Source organism: Mobula birostris, chromosome 7, assembly GCF_030028105.1.
Source record: "Mobula birostris isolate sMobBir1 chromosome 7, sMobBir1.hap1, whole genome shotgun sequence".
Classification (NCBI taxonomy): Eukaryota; Metazoa; Chordata; class Chondrichthyes; order Myliobatiformes; family Myliobatidae; genus Mobula; species Mobula birostris.
Window position 1 is genome coordinate 130,131,832 of NC_092376.1, and position 21,266 is coordinate 130,153,097.

The 21,266-nt window shown below is 40.1% G+C and overlaps 1 protein-coding gene across 2 annotated transcripts in view; it reads right to left on the minus strand.

The window, feature by feature from the left end:
- Positions 1-21,266, minus strand: part of LOC140200431 (peroxisome proliferator-activated receptor gamma coactivator 1-alpha-like) — a 171,866-nt gene that overhangs the window by 10,850 nt on the left and 139,750 nt on the right. The window contains exons 3-8 of one of the 2 annotated variants that reach the window (XM_072263741.1): positions 16,875-17,066; positions 15,364-15,486; positions 13,642-15,028; positions 12,194-12,233; positions 11,913-11,986; positions 1,804-2,656 (exon numbers count right to left, since the gene is read on the minus strand). In XM_072263741.1, the coding sequence (XP_072119842.1) occupies positions 1,804-2,656; positions 11,913-11,986; positions 12,194-12,233; positions 13,642-15,028; positions 15,364-15,486; positions 16,875-17,066 (2,669 nt within the window). The remainder of the gene's footprint in view (positions 1-1,803; positions 2,657-11,912; positions 11,987-12,193; positions 12,234-13,641; positions 15,029-15,363; positions 15,487-16,874; positions 17,067-21,266) is intronic. The other variant, XM_072263742.1, reaches the window with a different exon arrangement.

Consider the following 21,266-nt stretch of genomic DNA (forward strand, 5'->3'; position numbering starts at 1 on the left):
ATATGCTTTCTCTTTTGCTTTAATGCTGTATTTGACTTCCCCTGTCTTTATAATACTTCATCTTTGCAATCCATCTTTCCTGCACCTTCTGAATTTCCCCAAAAACACCAGCCATTGCTGTTCTGCCAAAATCCCTGCTAGTGTCCCCTTCCAATCAACTTTGGCAAAAACCTCCCTGTAATTCTGTAATTCCATTTACTCCACTATAATACCAATACATCTGATTTTAGCTCCTCTTTCTTGAACCGCAGAGTGAATTCTATCTTATTATGAACGTTTCCTCCTAAAGGTTAAAATAAACCTTAAGCTCCCTAATCAAATGTGGTTCATTACCTAACACCCAATCTGGAATTGCAGCTCCCCAAATGGGCTCGACCACAAGCTGCTCTAAAAGGCCTTCTTATGGGCATTCTACGAATCCCCTAACTTGTGATCCGGTACCAACCAGATTTTCCCAATCTATCTACATATTGAAATCTCACATGATTATCACAACATTGCCCTTTCTACCTCCTGTTGTAATTTGTAGGCCACATCCTGGCTCCCGTTTGGAGGCCTGTATATAACTCCTATCAGGGTCTGTTTACCCTTGCAGTTTCTTAACCCTACTCACAAGGTTTCTACATCTTCTGATCCTATGTCACCTCTTTCTAAGATTTTATTGCATTTTTTACCAGCAGAACCATGCCTACCTGCCTGTGTCCTTTGTATTGTTGGGCGTTAAGCTCCCAACTTTGACCTTTCAGCCACGATTCAGAGGTGCCCACAATATCATACTTGGCAATCACTAACTGCACTACAATAAACTGATACAGAACCGTTTTGCTCACCGTGGTTTCAAGCATGCAGCCTAGGAAATGCCAGAAATGTCCAGGGAGAAAATGAAACAATTTTACTACTTCAACAAGTATTTGAAGATATTGACAATCATCTTGAATGTTACAATTAAAATGAAGATCTGGAGGATGCAATAATCAAAAGCACTGTTTAAAAACAGCCCACTATCTGCACTAGTTGTCTGCGCTGATTTTGTTCAGTTATAGTCAATCAAAAGAACATGTTAGCATACACTGAATGAATTCCTCCATCGATAACTTTAGTAGCTAATACTCAGTTTTATAATTCTAGAATAGTTTTGGAAGTGTTCTAATTTATTCCGTATTTTAATTAATTACATAATTTGCTACTCAGTTAAATGATAGCTGGTCTTTTTTAATACCCTTTTTTAAAGTATTTCTATCAAACTTCAGCCAATTGGGGCAACTGCTTAATTGGGCCAATATGTACTAGTCCTGATGTATCCCAAATAACCAAAATCCACTGTATATACAGGAAAAGGCTACAACTCAGAGCAGACTGAGCAGCAGCAGAAAATTATTGGTAGTTACTTACACATTTTTCTATTGAACTGCATTTACAGTTGCTGCCAGGTTTCCTCCATTACAACAAATTTGCAATCAAATTTGAGATCAATATTAAACTCCTTTTCCTGTTACTCCTACCCGAGAGGCACTACAGGTTGTGTGAGGTTGTTCCTTTACACAGGCAGCCAAACTACAGGCTAGGTATTCCTTCATGGCTAAACATCTCCCTCATTCAGTCCATCTTTTCTGACAGGTTTTGTTATTGGAAACGATGTCTAACTCTACAATACACCATTTAAAATATCTCTGGAAATTGAAGAAGGTTAGAGCGAAGGCTGGGGATGACTGAAGGAAGGCTACGGTCAAGTCAGAAGTTCATGATGCAATTACCAGTTCTTGCTTACAACTTTATTTCTTTACTCACTTGTCAATGACCTACCTGGAAGATTCCCTTTTCACTGGAGATTGAGATTGTGTATGAGGAAATCCAGAAGTTACTTTGTGCTGTTGGTTAGAGCTAGGCTTCGTTCCTTCGTCATCTAACTGATGTTCTTGCGCATGCAAAGAGTCCTTTGGCAGTGATTGGGCATTCATATGCAAGGAAATAGACAGTGATTGATCTGGAGAATTAGTCCCAGAATTTTTCATCCCTGTTAGCAACTTTACACCAGAATGATTGCAGCATTCATTAGGGCCATAATTATTGCCTTCAAGTGCATCTTGTTCCACCTCATCCGTAATGGCTTCTTCCGGATAACCAAAATGTTTGAATAATTTGGCTCTTATCTCTTGGTCTCTCATTGGTTTTTTATTGCTGCTCAGAATGGAAAGCTTTTTACTTATCTCCACTCTCTTACCATTAGGTCCTTGACTTGGAATAGGAGACATCTTCTGCTTCTTATCACTGCAAAGTGAATAATCATCATATGTTTCCTTTCCATCTTGATGGCTACTAGAGTTTGGAAGTTCATAAAGTCTCAGAACATTTTTTTCAGTTTCAGTTTCTGACCTGTACAATTGGCAATAGTCGTGGTCACCAAAGCATCTGGTATATGACCTTTTAGCTTTCTTGCCTTCAATCTGAACTGGGGCAACGGTGGCTTTGCTAAGGTAAGCATACAGCTCAGTTTGCTCGGGGTGTTTATTGACAAGACTTTTTGATAAAGAACTCCAATGATTCTTTGTTGGTAATTCATTAATTGTGTTGTCAACAGATGAATCTATTTTTATTGCTGTCTTGAAAGGATCATCTCGGGTCGTTTTGTGTGGCGGTGTAGTTGGAGGTGTAAGTCCTGCAAGAAGAGTGATTAACATCGATTTTCATTAAATAATTATTATTTTTGAACATAAAGACAAGGATCTGACAATAATAATATGGAATTAAGACACATTAAATGGTGATAGGCAAGAACAGTCAGAGAGGCAACCACCTACTACCACTCTGTGGCTTCTCTCGCATACCAATGTCTAATCCAATTTATGACCTCATCTTGAATGCCAAGCAATTGGAGCGTCTTGACCACCCTTCCACGGGGAACCTTGTCAAGAGCGTTGCATGTCCATGTAGACAACGTCCACTGCCTTGCCTTCATCAACTTTCTCAGTAACTTCCTCAAAAAACCCTATAAGATTAGTTAGACACAACCTAGCATGCACAAAGCCATGTTACTATCCCTAATCAGTCACCAACTATCAACATATTTATACATGCGGTCCCTTACAATACACTCCAATAACTTTCATACTACTGATGACAGGCTCGCCGGCCTATAATTTCCTGGCTTATTCTTGGAGCCTTTCTTAAACAACAGAACAACATTAGCTATCCCCCAATCCTCCGGCACCTCACCCCTGGCTAAGTATCTCTGCTGGTTCCCCTGGAATTTCCCTACTAACCTCCCACGGGTCCACGGCCCTGTCAGGCCCTGGGGATTTATCCACCATAATTTCCCTCACGACAGCAAACACCTCCTCCTCTGTAATCTGTAAAAGGGCCCATGACCTTCTACTGCTTTGCCTCACTTACATAGACTATATGTCCATCTCCAGAATAAATATAGATACAAAAAAGTCTATTTAATAACTCCCTCATCTCTCTCGACTCCATGCATAGACTACCACTCAGATCTTCCAGAGTATCAATTCTGTTCCTTGCTATCCGCTTGCTCTTAGTATATCTGTAGAAGCCCTTAGAATTCTCCTTCACCTAGTCTGCTACAGCAACCTCATGCCTTCTGTTAGCTCTCCTGATTACCTTCTTAAGTACACTGATTACACTTTTTATGCATTTTTTTATACTCACGTACCTCATTTGTTCCTACCTGCCAACACTTGTTATGCACCTCCTCCTTTTTCTTAAACAGGGCCTCAATATCTCTCATAAACCAAAGTTTCATAAACCTGCTATCTTAACCTTTTATTCTGACAGGAATATACAAGCTCTGTACTCTCAAAATTTCACTTTTGGAAGGCCTCCTACTGACCAAGTCCACCTTTACCAGTAAACAACCTTTCCCAACACACGTTTGCAAGATCCTTTCTGATACTGTCAAAATTGGCATTTCTCTGGTGTGGAATAAGAACATGAGGACCAGACCTACCTTTCAAAGTTCAAAGTGCATTTAATATCAACGTATGTATACTATATATAACCTGAAGATTTGTCTCCTTACAGGCAGCCACAAAACAAAGAAACCCAATAAAACCCATTAAAAATGAAGACCGTCAAACACACAATGTGCAAAAAACAAGTCATTCAAACAATAAAAAGTAAGCAAATAACATTCAGAAGTAAAGTTCACGAAAGCCAGTCATCTTTGCAGCTGGCCCAGGAACCTGTTACTTACAGGGCACAGCCTTAGTCCACCGCAGAGATGAGAAAACCTTGCCGACCAGCCCGTCCTTCACCTCCGGCCCCGATACCCTGACTTTTCTAATCTGGTCCGGTGCTTAAATCGGACAAGGGCCCATTGCCTTGATTCAGCCTGTACAAACCAAGCCATAACTGCCCCCTCACCTTCAACACTTCAGTCCATATTGCAAAAATGCCAGCTCATGCCAGGAATTCAAAAGCTCAACTCCAAAAGAGAAGTTACAGGCTATTGATTGCAATGATTGTTGTCCAGAAAAAGTGTGATTAATACAGTAGTTAGTATTTCTATTTCCTGTCAGTAAGGCATCACTGTGTTTCACGACTGCCATCTTCAACCAGAAATTTCCATAATTACCTCTAACCTAATGGCATTATGATCACTAGATGCAAAGTGTTCCCCTACACAAACTTCTGTCAGCTATCCTGTCTCATTCCCTAATAGGCGATACAGTACCACACTCTTTCAATCTTGGAATTCTATGTGCTCATTAAGGATACCTTCCTGAATACATTTGACAAACTGTTTCCAATCCAGCTCATTTACAGTATGGGAGACCCTGTCAATATGTGGAAAGTTAAAATCACCTACTGTCAACCGTATTTTCTTGTAACTTTCTGTAATCTCTATTTAGGATTGCTCCTCTAAATCCCACGGATTGTTATAATCCCATTAATGTGGTCAATACCTTTCTTATTCCTCAATTCTACCCATAATGCCTCACTAGACAAACTCTCGTTTGTCCTGTCTGAGCACTGTCGTGACATTTTCCCTGGCTAGTAATGCCACCCCTCCCCCTTTAATCGCCCCACTCCTCATTCCTTCACATCTAAAACAATGGAATCCTGGAACACTGAGCTGCCCGTCCTGCAACCAAGTCCCTCTAATGGCTATAATATCATAATTCCAAGTGCTGATCCTAAGCAAATCTGCCTTTCCAACAATACCCGTTACGTTGAAATATACGCAGCTCAGAATAGTAGTCCCACCCTGCTCAACCGTTTGATTCCTGACTTTCTATGTATGCTTAACAGCATCTTTCTCCACAACCTGTTCTCCACTTTCTGTTCTGGCGCTTTGGTTCCCATTCCTCTGCCACTCTAGTTTAAATCCCTCCTCCCCACCGCTGTTCCCCCCAAACTCCCATGCAGCACGGCATCAGTACAGGATCAATATTGGACATAACTTCTGATAATACATTTATTTAGTCCTGTTCTCACTGCTCCCTACTGAAATTGTCTCCTTCAGATAGGAAAAGCATATTAGAAATCAATCTAAACTTTATTATTAATATTTATTGAATAAAACTAACAGAAAACAACATAATGTAAAAGCTTTAAGCTGCAGTAAACTGGCATGCCACTTAAAAAAGAAATCCAATATTCTGTCTGTGTCTTTAGGTAAACTACCAGCAGTTCACGCACTTATATTCTGTTCACAACACATATGCATTGAAGACCTGACAAAGCTATGAAAAGAATGCCTTACAGTGGCTCCCCTTTAGCCTTCTCAGTTCGCATGATGTAGACATTCAAAATAAATCAGAGTATTCTAAATATAACTGAATCAGTCAGGAGTAATTTAAATAAATTTATGAATAAAATCATAACACAAGAAATTCCATAGATGCTGGAAATCCAAAGCAATACACAGAAAATGCTGGAGGAACCTAACAGGTCAGGCAGCATCTACGGAACTGAATAAACAGTTGACGTTTTCACCTGAGAATCTTCTTCAGGACTGGAAAGTAAGGAGCAGATGCCAGAATGAAAAGGTGGGGGGAGGGGAAGGAAGATAGCTAGAAGGTGGGTTGGAAAATTAAAGAACTGGAGAGAACCTAATCCGACAGGAGAGGAGTGTTGTCCATGGGCAAAAGGGAAAGAGGAGGGGACCCAGGAGGAAGTGATAGCCAGGGCAGAAGAAGTAAGTGGACAGTGTGTGGAATAGAAAAAGAGGCATGGGAGAGGGAAGTATTTTGTACTGGAAGGGGAAATCAATAATCATGCCATAAGGTTGGAGGGTACCCAGACGTAATATAAGGTATTGTTCCTCCACCAAGGGTGTCATAATCGTGGCACAAGAGGAGGCCATGGTCCGATATGTCGGAATGGGAATGGGAATTGGAATTAAAATGTTTGGCCACGGTCTGGCTGGTGGTGCAATGACATCGGCGCTGGACCCGGCAGCAGAGGTTCCCGGGTTCGAAACCAGTCGGGTCCGCTCCCAAGTACGCTTTCCATCCGTGCCAGGTTGAGTGTCGAGAGCGCAACTCGACCTCATAAAATAAAGAGAAAAATATTGTGAAAATGTCTGTGTGAGGAGTGGCACGCCACACAATCTCTCTCTCGCTCCGCGCCTTGTAAAAGCCATGAAAAAGACATCACGGACGCAGGCAGACGCACAGGCACTCATGCATACGCACAGCCTCACACACATGCAAAAAAAATATTTGGCCACTGGGAAGCTCCCCTTTTGTCAGAGTGGAAGCTCTCGACAAAGTGGTCCCCCAATTTACAACGGGTCTCATCAACGTACAGGAGGCTGTATCAGGACACACCTAGGGCCCTGAGTGAAGGTGAGGGAGGAGGTGAATGGGCAGGTGTAGCACTCTGGCCACTTGCAGGGATAAGCGTCGGATGGATGAATGGACAAGGGGATCACAGAGGGAGTGATCCCTGCAGAAAGCAGAGAGGGTGAGGGGGGAGTAACGGTATGTTTGGTGGTACGACCCCTTTGGAGATGGCGGACGTTGCACAGAATGATGTGCTAGATGCAGAGTCTCATGGACTGGTGGGTAAGGACAAGAGAAACACTGATCACTGTTCAGACAGCAAGAAAATGAGTGAGAGTGAATGTTCAGGAAATAGAGGAGGTCAGCATCAATGGTGAAGGGAAACCCTGTCCTTTGAAGAAGGATGACATCCCTGATGCCCTGAAAAGGAAAGGCACATCCTGGGAACAGATGCAATGGAGATGAAGGAACTGAGAAAAGGGAATGGCATTTTTACAGGAGACTGGGTGGGAAGAGGTATAATCAACATAATCGTGGGAATTGGTAGGCATAGAAAAGGTGTTGGTCTACAGAGAGTCAAGAAAGGGGAGAGAGGTGTCACAATGGACCAAGTGAATTTAAGGGCAAGATGGAAGTTGGAGGAAAAGTTGATGAAATTGATGTGCTCAGCATGGGTGCATGAAGCAGCACCAATGCAGTCATCGAAATAGTGGAGGAAGAGTTGGGGAGCATTACTGGGGAAGGCTTGGAACATGGATTGTTCTACATATTAAAAAGGCAGGCATAGCTGGGGCCCACGCAGATGCCCATGGCTACCCCTTGCGATTGGAGAAAGTGGGAGGAGCTGAAGGAAAAATTGTTGAGAGTGAGGACCAGTTCTGGTGATGAAGGGGAACTAATTGGTTCTTTTATTGAGAAAGAAGCAGGGAGCTTTAAGGCCTTCTTGTTAGGGGATAGAAGTGTACAGGGACTGGATATCCATGTGAAAATGAGGCAGTCAAGGCTAGAGAATTGAAAGTTAGTGAGGAGTTCGAGAGCATGAGAAGTGTTGCTGATGTAGGTATGGAGAGACTGAACCGAGTGGGATAGAATGGAGTTCAGGTATGAAGAAAATATAATTACTTAGGGAGCGCTGAATGTTGCTATTTTAGTGTTCACTGCAACACAATTTTGAGGTTACTGCCAATATCAAAGACAAAGAAATATACATGTCGTCACTTCAGACCAAAAATCTGACAACTATTAAATTCTTTCAACCTATGAAAGAGGAAGAACACATAATGTGTTGCTGTCCTGTCCTAACTTTATTTTCATTTTTGTGATCTTAAGGAATGTCCAGTTATCTCTTACAAATTACTAACCATATGTTATACCCACTCATTTTGAAAGGTAATAGGTGGAATTTGCACACTGGATGACCAAAGGCAAGAGTATCATCTGAAAGCAGATCTATTTTCAACATTGAAGTATTTATCTGCGTGTTCAATGTGGAGCCCTTGTTTATTTTTCTGCTTGTTTTTTGATGTCACAAAGTTTTTTTTTATAATGAAATGGCTAAGGAATATATTCTATCAGATAGACTGCCAGGGCCATGCTATGAATTCTCCTGTTCTGTCTCTGCAGCCCTGTGAATAGTTACACAACATGACTATTCACCACCTAAGCAGCCTATTACTGCATCCCATTTTTCTTTAAAAACAAAGTTCATTTATTTAAATTCCTATCTGCAGCTTTTTGTTAAATTTAGGCTACCTTCAACATCTACTCTTAATAACATTTTAAAACTGTAAATTATGTGGGAAATTATCATGTTGATCACACTATCACAATGCCACCTGGCTCACAGCAGATTCAGGAAAAAGCGAAACACAAAGTATTTACTAAAGAATTGAGTTATTTACTGTGATGCATTAAGACAGATAAAGCATATTCCAGCACAAGCTCACAATATTATTTTCTCCTCTCATCAGATATTTAACAAGCTTAATCAATTGGAACATTTCTATGAATATAAGGAACTGCTTTTCTCCTTGTCTTTGAAATTCAAAGCTACCTGTAAATTACACACAGAATATACTGGAGAAACTCAGCAAACCTAGTAGCATCTATGGAAAAAAGTAAACAGTCAACGACTTGGGCCAAGACCCTTCATCAGTCCTGACAGAGCAAAGAGTTAAATTGTACTACAGAGGAAAAATTCAAAAGGGCAAAGAATGCAGGACCGAAGGTGCTGTATTTAAATGCACGTAGCATTCGAAATAAGGTGGACGAACTTGTGGTGCAGTTACAGATTGGTCAGCATTACGTTGTGGGCATCACTGAGTCGTGGCTGAAAGAAGACTGTAGTTGGGAACTTAACATCAAAGAATATACTTTGTATCGAAAGGACAGGCAGGAAGGCATAGGTGGTGGCGTGGCTCTGTCGGTAAGTGCTGGAATTACATATTTAGAAAGAAGTGACATAGGGTCAAAGAATGTTAAATCTTTGTGGGTGGAGTTAAGAAACTGCAAGGGTAAAAAAAAAGGCATTATGGGAATCATATATATGCCTCCAAGTAGTAGCCAAGATGTGGGGTTGAGATTGCAAAGAGAGCTGGAAAAGGCATGTATTAAGGGTAATGATGCAATTGTAATAGGGAACTTCAATATGCAAGCGAACTGGGAAAATCAGATAGGTGTGGATTACAAGAGAGGGAATCTGTTGAATGCCTACGAGATATCTTCTTAGAGCAGCTTGTGCTTGAGCCTACTTGGGGAAAGGCTTTCTTAGATTGAGTGTTGTGTAATAACTCAGATTTTATTAGGGAGCTTAATATAAAGAAACATTCAGGAGGCAGTGATTGAATTTATACTGCAATTTGAGAGGGAAAAGCAGAAATCAGATGTATCAGTATCACAGTGGAATAAAGGGAATTACAGAGGGATGAGAGAGGAGCTTGCCCAAGTGGATTGGAGGAGGATATCAGTGGGATGTCGACAGAGCAGAGATGGCTGAAGTTTTTGGGAATAGTTCACAAGGTGCAGGATAGACATGTCCCACAGAGGAAGAAGTTCTTAAATGGCATGGTAAGCAAGCATGGCAAACAAGGGAAGCTGAGTACTGCATAGAAGCCAAGGAAAGGGCATTTAGGGAGTGGGAATAAAAGCGAATGGGAAGTTGGATGATTTGGAAGCTTTTAAAATCCAACTAAAGGCAACAAAAAAGCCATAAGGGAAAAGATGAAATATGAGGGCAAACTAGCCAATAATATAAAGCAGGACATTAAATTTTTTCCAGTTATATAAAGAGTAAAAGGGAGGTGAGCATTGATATTGGACCACTTGAAAATGATGCTGGTGACGTAGTAATGGGGGAGAAAGAAATGGCAGATGAACTTAATAGGTACTTTGCATCTGTTTTCACTGTGGAAGACACTAGCAGTGTGCTACAGGTCCGTAAGAATGCCATTACTATTACAAAGGAAAAAGTGCTAGGCAAACTCAAAGGTCTTAAGCTGGATATGTCACCTGGACCGGACAGACTACATCCCAGAGTCCTGAGAGAGGTTGCTGAAGAAATAACGGATGAATTGTTCATGACCTTCCGAGAATCACTTGATTCTGGCATGGTCCTGGAGGACTGGAAGATTGCAAGTGTCACCCCACTTTTTAAGAAGGGAGGAAGGCAAAAGACAGGAAATTATAGGACAGTTAATCTAAGCCCAGTGGTAGGGAAAGTGTTGGAGTCTATTATTAAGGATGAGGTTTCGGGGTATTTGGAGACTAATGATAAAACAAGTCAACGTCAGCATGGTTTCAGAAAGTGAAAACTTGCCTGAGAAATCTGTTATAGAGTCCTTCGAGAAAGTAACAAGCAGGGTGGACAAAGGAGAGGCAGTGAATGCCATTTTCTTGGATTTTCAGAAGGCATTTGATAAGGTGCCACACAAGGGGTTGCTTAACAAGATAAAATCCTATGGCATTACAGGAAAAGTACTGGCATGGATAGAGGAATGGCTGACAGGCAGGCGGCAGTGAGTGGGAATAAAAGCGGCCTTTTCTAGTTGGCTGCCAGTGACTAGTGGTGATCCTCGAGGGTCAGCATTGGAACCACGACTTTTCACATTATTTGTCAATGATTTGGATGATAGAATTGATGGCTTTGTGGCAAAGTTTGCAGATGATAGAAAGATAAACAGAGGCGTACATAGTGCTGAGGAAGCATACAAATGCAGAAGAACTTAGACAAATTGGAAGTATGGGCAAAAAACTGGCATATGGAATACAGTGTTGGGAAATGTACGATAATGCATTTTGGTAAAAGGAACCATAGTGCAGAATATTATCTAAATGGGGTGAAGGTTCAAGCATCAGAGGTGCAGAGGAACTTGGGAATCCTTGTGCAGGTCTCCCAGAAGGTTAACTTACAGGTTGAGTCCAGAGTAAAAAAGGCAAATACAATGTTGGTATTTATTTCAAGGAGAATAGAATATAAAATCAAAGAGATAATGCTGAGTCAGGCCACAAGAATGCATGGAGGTCTCATGGAAACCTACGATTTGTTGAAAGGACGAGATAGGGTGGATGTGGAGAGGATGTTTCCTCCGGTGGGGCGAATCCAGAATTAGAGGGCAAAGCCTATAAATTGAGGGGTGACTTTTTAGAACAGAGGTAAGGAGGAAATTTTTAGCCAGAGAGCAGCAAATCTGTGGAATGTTCTGCCACAGACTGTGGTGGAGGCCAAGTCCTTGGGTATTTTTTTTTTTGTCCTTGGGTATATTTAGGATGGACATTGATTGTTTCCTCATTGGTCAGGGCATCAAACAATATGGCGAGAAGGCAAGTGTATGGGGTTGAGTGGAATCTGGGATCAGCCAAAATGGAGTAGCGGAGCAGACTCGATGGGCTGAATGGCCTAATTCTGCTCCTATGTCTTATGGTCCCCCAAAATGTCGACTGTTTACTCTTTTCCATCGATGCTGCCTGGCCTGATGAGTTGCTTCACTATTTTGTGTATGTTGTTTAGACTTACAGCATCTGTAGATTTTCTCGTGTTTGTGTTGCCTCTAAGTAATATTTTCTTGGCCGAAAACAGATGTCAATGAGAAACCTTTCAGTCTACTTCTCCTTCCTGAATCAGTGAGGGTAGCAGTTGCTAATTGTATCAAACTCAGATCAGATGCTTACCAGCAGTTCCACACAGTTCTACGCTCAGCACTTGTTCAAAAGGTCTGTTCTCAAGTGGAGACTCTTTGCAGTCACTGAAAATATAAAGTATAGGATGAATTAAACTGTAGTCACTCTAAGTTAAATATCAAATATGCAAATTAGAAAAGCTTGCTATGGTGTTACAAAAAAAAAGGCTTTAAATGATTAAGGGTTAATGGAGATGGTGGTTGGGGCCACTTTAATAACCAGGCTGTATTTTATATTTATCTAATGCGGATAAAAGAAAATGCACCACCTACCTTTCAGACTCTGGACTAAGTAACAAACTTGTTGGCTTAGCTGCAAAAGAGATAGACATTGATAAAGTGTCAATTATACAGAATAATGTGTTGTTATTCTGTAAAGTATTCAAATTTTTGAGTATTATTATTTGTAATAGATGATGAAAATTTTCAGATTTGGAGTAAGTCCCAGAACAGAGTTTGAGTTAAGAACAAAACAGACACAGTACAGGCACAAAAGGGAAATAGAAACAATTTTAAGACACATTAAAACACACTGTAGAGCTGGGGTAGATATAGGAATAGAAATAAATTAAAAGCATTCGCTTGTAGCAAAAAAGATATTCCTAATTATTCTTGAGCTATAAAGGATAACTAATAATTTATTGCAAGCATCCATAACACTTTTTGGCACTTCCGTAAAAGTTAAAAACAAATTCACCCTCTGAACACTGAATACAAGGTAGATTTTTACTGACACAAACTCCCAGCATGCATTGCTACATTATGAGGCATACAAGTGATTATACAATCATGTTAAAATTATTAGGGCTACTTTAAACTGCTTATTCCTCATTATTTTCAGACAATGAATGGAAACGTAAACTGCATGGGTTTTAACCAACATATGAAATGCCAGAACAAACAAGAAAATGGCTGCTGGCATTAGACTTTACGTTCTGGTACATTCTCTGTCAATTGCTACACAAGTTCTTTGCATCTCTGCATTATAGAATCTGGATTTGGATAACTGTTTCAGAGTAAATGAAAACACTGGACCTGATAAGCCAAACATATGATATTATCATCCGAGAAAAATATAAGGGTTAAATTCTTCCATCCCAATTTTTATTAAAATTGATGTTGATCAGTTCATGCTTTGCTAATTTGAGGCAATCTTTCCAATATGAAAATGTTTACTTTAAAAAGTACTGGAAGGAATTTAATAAGGGAGATGCAGGAACCTGGAAGTGAGGTGAAAGCCTTTTCAAAATATATCCCATAATATTGTTTAAATAGATACAAGAGGTAAACTTTGGTTACAATTTCTAGCACTTCTATAGTGAATAGCTAAAATAACTATTAACAAAGGATTGTAGTTATTTTAAATAAACTCGTTTTTTTTTCAGAAGAAGGCAACAAATTGACATCCTGAAATAAGATGAAATCCTTTAGTTTATGAAGGCCGTTCTCTATTCCCACTACAGAAAAGGAAAAATTAACAAGCAAAGGCCAATAGAATCATTGTAAGTAGTAATCAGCAGAGAAATGTCTCTTGTGAAAGGTAATAAAACAGTGAGAATAAAGTGTTGAAGATGATTATAAGCATTCACTCTTGAATTAATGAGAATGAATGTAATTTTCCAAAAGACGGAAGGAATTCCATAATAAGCTTTAAAAGTGGCTTAGGGGCATAGTCGTGTAATTATTAAAGAGAATGAAGCAGAGAAGCTAAACAGGATTACCTAGCTTTCTGCTAGTCTTGTTTTCTTGCATCTTGGTTTCATTTAATGGGAAGTCCTGTGCAGTGAAGGCTCGGTTGTCCTCAACTACATTAGAGCATGGAACCATGGAAACTGCAGGAAGGTCAGTAGTAAACGAACTTTCTTCATTGTTGTTCTCCTCAGTCCATTGCACTCGATTACAGGATTGCAGACACCGCTGGTCATCGGGAATAATGTGCGTACCACTGCCACAGAGTTGCTGTCCAGAATAATCTATCTCAATTTCTGCTACTTGTTCATCCTCCTCCCTCTCAAATCTCATCTGCACATCTGACGACTCTGATTTCTTTGGTGTTCCCTCCAAATTTACTCTTGTTAAAGTCCCAGCTGAAGCTGGCTCTAAATCAATGCTAAGGATCCCACTAACATGAGGGTACAATCTCAATGAACGTCGAACTGTAAGGCATGTATTTTCTTGTTGTTTTCCTGTTTCCCCCATTTTAGGAGCCTTGTTCTTGCAACATTTCTTTCTGTCCTTTTTCATTGTACTGTTTAGGGTTTCAGTATTGTAAGCACTATCACCTTCATGATTTGCCACCATCTGAGGAAGATTAGTCTGACTATTATCAGGTGAAAGAGTGCAACCAAGTATAGGATATAAAGGATTGTGAAGTCTATAAGGCTTGCTCACATCTACTGCAATACTTTTTTCCAATAGCTCTCTCAGTATGGAAATTTTGGTAAGCTTTTTTACATTCCTCTTGCACAAATCTGGAGTGTTCCTTCCTTGCCTAGAACCGATGGTTAACTTTAAGGAATTTGATAGTTTCTGCTTTTCTATACTGGGGTGAATAAACTTCTGCAAAGGGCATTTGTTTGTTTGCTTTTTGTTACTGGTATTGTCACTATCAGCTTGCTGAGTTGTGACTAGTGGATATTTTCTAGGCGGAAGGCAATAGGTATGCATATATTTAATAAGCTCAACTACTGAACACAATTCTGCTTCTGTGGTAAACTGAGAATTTTTAATCCAATTGTTCTTTGCTGATGCAACTGTATCTTCAGACTTAACGGACGCACTGCAAGAAGCACCATTTTGCAGAATGCGGTGTCCTTGTTTGTGTTCCCCATTCCCATCATTGAAGCAATCCAATTCTTTGTTAGCACCACCATTAACACAATCATCATCAACATCACCGTCATCCTCACTCTCACCTTGCTGGTGATGTGACTGATGATACTGTGAAGTCCACACTGGATTGCTTTGGTCTTTATAAGTGATATTGGAATCATCTGTTTTAAACAAGGGAGGGCATTCAGTTGAAGTCAGGTGCTTGTGCAATTCTGTGAACGGTCGATGCTGACGCTGACAGGTGCTGTGTGGCTTACTGCCCTGTGGGCCGTCCCCCTTTTTTTAACAAAACAAAGAAAGGATTACAGAGTATAGTAAAGGTGAAACAGGTCATTACATAAAAAAAACTACCATTTCCCCCTAAAATTTCCTCCATTCTTCATGATGACAATGCAAGTGATGCAGTTTCTAATGTAATAAATATAATCCGTTAACTCACTTAAATGACTATTCTCCATATGCATGAATATATATAGAAAAGCACTCTTAATCCATTTGCCTTGACAATAATTTTAAGTGAATAATTGTTTTTGTAACTCGTGAAAAGACAAACAACTGTTGGTCATATTTATAAGTAATTATGCTATGTGCAATGTTCATGATGAGAATACCTTGAAAGAAGAACGATGTGATTTTGACTTTTGGTTACTGGATGCATGGCGTGCTTTGTTGCTCTCTTTTTGCCGTTCATAGTTTAACTGCGCATTTTGTGGAGCCAGAAGCAGTTTCTTTAACTATCAAAAAATACATGCCAAAATATTACTCCACTTAAGCATAAATCTTTTAAAAAGTGTGCATAATGCTTCAGACCTTCTTGGTGTCAGATATTTATAATATATACTATGCAGAGACTGACTGCAGAGCATGTCTTAAAAAACCCGCAGTAATCCTCTCGTATCAACGTCAAAGCACATCAAAGACATGAAACACACTGACAGTTGGCGTCTGTACTGACAGCTGCTCCTGATACAAAACCTGATCAAAAACAGAATAAAACTGAAACAGTATATATGATAAATAATAACAGACACCAGGAAGTATTATAAAAACTAATCTGATTTTATGTTTCAGATGACAGAATGCAAACTGTTGGCATAATTGTTAATAGTATTATCTGAATCATATAATTCAACTTGCTTTGTTAAGAATCCAATGCAGTTATTTTTATTTTGCAAAGACTAGTTACTTCAGATTTTGATTAATTTGTCAGAATAACTTTTTTCTTAAGAACCATCCACAGGTTATTTCTGATGTAAAAAAAATTGGCACAGAAGTTCATATTGGAAAAAAAGTAAATGAATAGTCAAATTTTTCTCATTATGAATGAGACAAACGCTAAATGTGATTAAATACAAAGAGAATGTAGATGAATCATTGATGCAAGATCTTAGCTACTTTAATGGCAAATAATTTTAAAAAATCACACCATTCAAATAATTAACTATACCACGTGAACATTATTTTCAATTTTCCAAACCTGAAAATAATTGATGGAATATACAATGCTCTTCTTCTGGCATAGAAATGGATATTGAGATATTATGTAGGAGAAGGGGAAGGAAGGATAACCTAACTGCTATGAAAATGGTCTCACACCAAATTGCAATAGGCTGCCAAGACTGTTTTGGTGATACACAATTAGTTGAATATGTTAGGTACAGTTGTTGAGAGTTTTTACAACCTTGTGTGATTGCTAAAGAGAAACAACAGGTGAAAGGTAGTTGGAGTATAGTGAGGAGTAAAAGGGAACTGAGTATCTGAGTTCAGATTAGTTGTTTATGACAAAACACAGATGGTTATGAGGGAGACAATAGAAACATATTAGCTGAAAGATTATTTGAAAAAAATGCTGCCATTGCTTGTAACATTTTTAAATGAAAGGCACACATTTTTATCTCACTCTAACCATGCACTTTTAATTTCAGCCATCTATTTAATATCAGATGTGATTAACGTTACATGCAACTTTACAAGAAACAAAAAAAAAAGAAACTAGCTTATCTTGCTATTTTTAAACCTGAAAATTAAAAAAATTCAGACCTTATTTTGCCTACATTATACCCATGCAGCGGGTAACCAGAGGCTCATCCAATTCCTTTTAAACAGTAGCAAGGATTCTTACTAGAGATGGTTCATCAGCCTTTGTGGTGGGGGGACTGCCATCTGGTGTTAGTAAAGAGGCAGTTTCCAACAAATCAGTCACAACTCCATCTGTGAGTTCCTTGAATGCTGACAGGCTCACATCATCTACTTGGATGTCGTCCAATGTCTCAGTGAGAGCAGCCAGCAAGGCCTCGTTTTCTTCTTCTATAGTCTACGATATAAAAGTAGATAATAGGATTATACTGTACATATTTTCAAAGATCTTGATTCCCCAGTTCTGAGAATATAAAATCTTATGTTTTATTCCCTCTTCTATAAGCCAACTAAAACAGGTTGATGAATTTCTGGCACAATGAACATTCTTGGGATTTGAATTCTGAGGAATGTAATTTTCTACAAACATTCCAATCTGTTGCTTGGTGGGAGAAGGGCACATATACAGTCTTTTAAAAATATTAATGCAGGTTGACAATAATACAACAACTGCCCACCAAATCTTTGCTCTTGTGGTTCCTGACAGGAAATAAAACTCAAGAGAAGCTGCTTGAAATTGAAAGCATGCTCCTGAAAATACAGCAATTACTTGTCATAGATTTACACTGATTGAGACTACTGCTTTGCTGCTACTCTTCTTGTGTCAAAACAGTAAATTGCTTGTATGGCTACAGAAGTTCTTGACTAATTAAAAAAAAGTACATGGCAGCATGATAGTTACGCTTCTGGAAAATAATCCAGAGTTCTAGACAAATAATCCAGGGAAATTAGATTAAAAGCAACTTGAAAAAAACCAAAAGACATAGGAGCAGAATTAGGCCATTTGGCCCATTGAGTCTGCTCTGCTATTTCATCATGTCTATTCTAACTTTCTTCTCAGCCTCAACCTCCTGGCTTCTCCCCATACCGCTTCAAGCCCTGACCAATCAAGAATCTATCAACCTTTGTCTTAAATATACATAAAGACTTGGTCTCCACAGCTGCCTGTGTCAAAGGATTCCACAGATTCATCACTCTGGCTATAGAAATTCTTCCTCATCTCTGCTCTAAAAGGACGCCCTGCCATTGTGGGGATGTGTCCTCTGGTCTTCGACTCTCCTTCCATAGGAAACATCCTCACCACATCCGCTCTATCAAGGCCTTTCACTATTTGATAAGTTTCAATGAAGTCACCCTTCATTTTTCTGTTTGAGGATTACACTTAAGAAAAATATAATCTTAACAAAGAAGAGTAGTGTTTTTAAGTCATTATGAAGGCAAAATTTCACCTGGTTCAAACACCTTCAAGGAGGGAAATTCAGTTCATTCTTGCCCACATGTAGCTCTCCCGTAAAGTGGGATGCATGTAAGCCATTTGGTAGTATTAAATCACAAAAAAACCCACAAGAGTTAAAATGGGAAGTCCACATAACCATAACTTAAGCACCGAATCAAGATTTGTAAGCAGTACACGAATATAAATGAACCTGAGAAGTCTGATACCAGAACAAAAGGAGCCATTCAGCCCACTGAATGGCTCCTTTTGTTCTGTCCATGCCCCATGTCCTTATTTCTCTGTATTTCTGCAGTGTATTCTTTCTCGTATACCGATAAACTCCTGTCTGGTCCTTTTATCTTTAAACAATACTAATCTATGCTCACTGATTAGCCTCCCATCATCTCTTTGGGATCTGGAAGCTAGGGAGAACATCCAAAGTAAGAATGTATGGTCAAGAAGTGAGTCTGTAAACTCCAAGTAGATAGGACCTGAGGTAGGAATCAAATCCATATTTCTGGATTTGAGAGCTTGCAAGCTCCAACTTAGGTCTCTGCTGTCTATATGAGCTCTGAAAGACTGGTATCAAAGCTGACAAGCCAAGAAGTCATGCAGAATCAGTCAGTTCAACTGGATGCAAAGTAAGAAGGAATAGGCTTTGAATGTCCAGTTAATAAGGTGATGCTTGACCTCTACTCCACATTCCCAACTGCTCCACATAACCTTCAAGTGTCCTGCATCAGCCTTGAGTACTTCAATCAATCCTCTCTCACCAAACCAGGATCCGATCTGCTTCACTGGCAGATCCAGTAAGTTGTGAGCACAGTGGGATACAAGTGGACCTGGTCTGAGTGAGGCGTGGTAGCAAGAGAATTCAGCTTCAAACCACTTCAAAGTTAACACCGAATCACTGAAGTTTCATGGCTTCATTTCAAATATATGCAAGTGAACACCTGCTGAAAGGCCTGAAAGTAGCAGACTTGACTGATGAGCATTTGCCATGGACTAGAAAACGCTCCATAAATGCCATGGACACTAGATAAAGATCAGGACTTTATTTTGCTATAAAGTTCTAAGTTTAGTGTGTGACACTAGTCTGCATGAGATCAGTAGCAACAATATTAATGAAGAGTCACATCATTCATAGGAAAACAACCTGCTGAATAGCATTTCATTCACTAACACCTTCATCTGATGCACAGCCACAATATGTGACATATACAGGATTCACCACAGCATCACTTATTCGCCATATGAAAGAGAAAGGATCTCTAAGCTTCTTGATATCCCGATTTGTGCTATCACTATTTCTTTTAACATTTTACAAAACGCTAGTTAGACTTTGCGTGTTTGAGTTAAACACTTTGGATTGTTTGGTCCAAATTGCACACAGTTCTGACCGCCACGATTCAGGAAGGATGTGATGGTGCTGGAGAAGTCGCAGAGGAGAGTAATCAAGGTATTGCCTGGATGGGATGTTATTAGTAATGGGGAGACATTGTAAAGGCTTAGTTTGTTTTCAATGCAGTAATGGAGTTTGAGGAGTGATCTCACAGATAGGTATAGTAGATAATTAGAATCTTTTTTCCCATGATAGTAGTATGCAAAGCAAAATGGCGTAGGTTGAAAGCAAGAGGAAGATATTTTACAGGGTTTTGAGAGGATTTTTTTAATATACTGTACATAGAGATTGATTGATATTTGGAACATGCCACCAGAGATGATTGTTGGAGTCAGGCACAATCAAAATATATTTAAATCACAAACAAGAGAAAACCTGCAGATGCTGGAAATCCGAGGAAGACATATAAAATGTTGGAGGAATTCAGCAGGCCAGGCAGCATCTATGGAAAAGTATACAGTTGACGTTTCGAACCGAAACCCTTTGGCAGGACTGGAGACAAAAAGCTGAGGAGTAGATTTAAAAGGTGGGGGCGGGGAGGGGAGGGGGAGGGAAGAGAGAACCAGCAGGTGATGGGTGAAACCTGGAGGAATGAAGTAAAGAGCTGGGAAGTTGATTGGTGAAAGTGACAGAAGGCCATGAAAGAAAGAAAAAGGGGGAAGGAGCACCAGAGGGAGGCGACGGGCGGGCAAGGGAAATGAAGAAGGGGAGGGGGGTGGTTGGGGGACACTACTGGAGGTTCGAGAAATCGATGTTCATGCCATCAGGTTGGAGGCTACCGAAACAGAATATAAGGTGCTGTTCCTCCAACCTAAACGTGGTCTCATCATATCAGCGGTGGAGGCCACGGATGGACATATCAGAATGGGAATGGGAATTGGAAATAAAATGGGTGCAATATATTTAAGTGCTTGGCCCAAATTTGTGGTGGGAGTGAATCTCACTGCAATACACATTACACTTGTGCATATGGGGTAGGTCAAAAGAAATCTATCATAACCTCGCGCAGCAGGATTATAGAACATAGTGCCAATCCACTAATTCAGCATCAATCTTTTTCAGAAACCATGCATATAATATATTTGGCAATATCAGCATGCTGATATTGCCAAATATATTTAAGAGACAGTTATATAGACACCTGAATGGACAAGGCTTTGAAAGAGTGGGTGTGTTTGGAAGAAGATGGTACCAGCGAACAATACTACCAAAGGCGGCATCCTCAAGACAGGTCACATGGCACTCGATTCACTTCTTTTAAATCTTCTTTTTATTTCAGATGTGGTTCTGCTACTGTTAGAGCCTATTATAAAACATTCTGGCAGGGTGTTTTCAGGCAATCTGGTGCTTTGTTGTCTCCGAGAGGGTTCCACGTGCCTGCAACAAAGTATACGGCCTGGAGGCCATGAATCTTGGAGACGGGGCACGAGCCCATGATCGACTCCATCGCTCGCCGACTGAAGCGCCGAGGAAGACTGAAATCGGGGCAAGTGCGGAGGTCGAGCGAGCATTCAGTACCATCTATCAGTGTCTCGCAGGCTGCTGCCCAAGGAGGTTGTCAGCGTGTGATGGTCTCTCTCTCCCCCTGACGCTTGCTGCTCCTGAAGGAAGGTCCTTTGATGAGTGATCTCTCTCTCTCCCTCCCTTGATGCTGTCTGTGGATGGTGCCGGAGCAAGGTTTAATCGATGCGGTTTGAGGATTGCGGACTTTAAAATCATGCTTATGATGTGTTCTAGTTTCTGGTTGCTCCTTTTTTGTG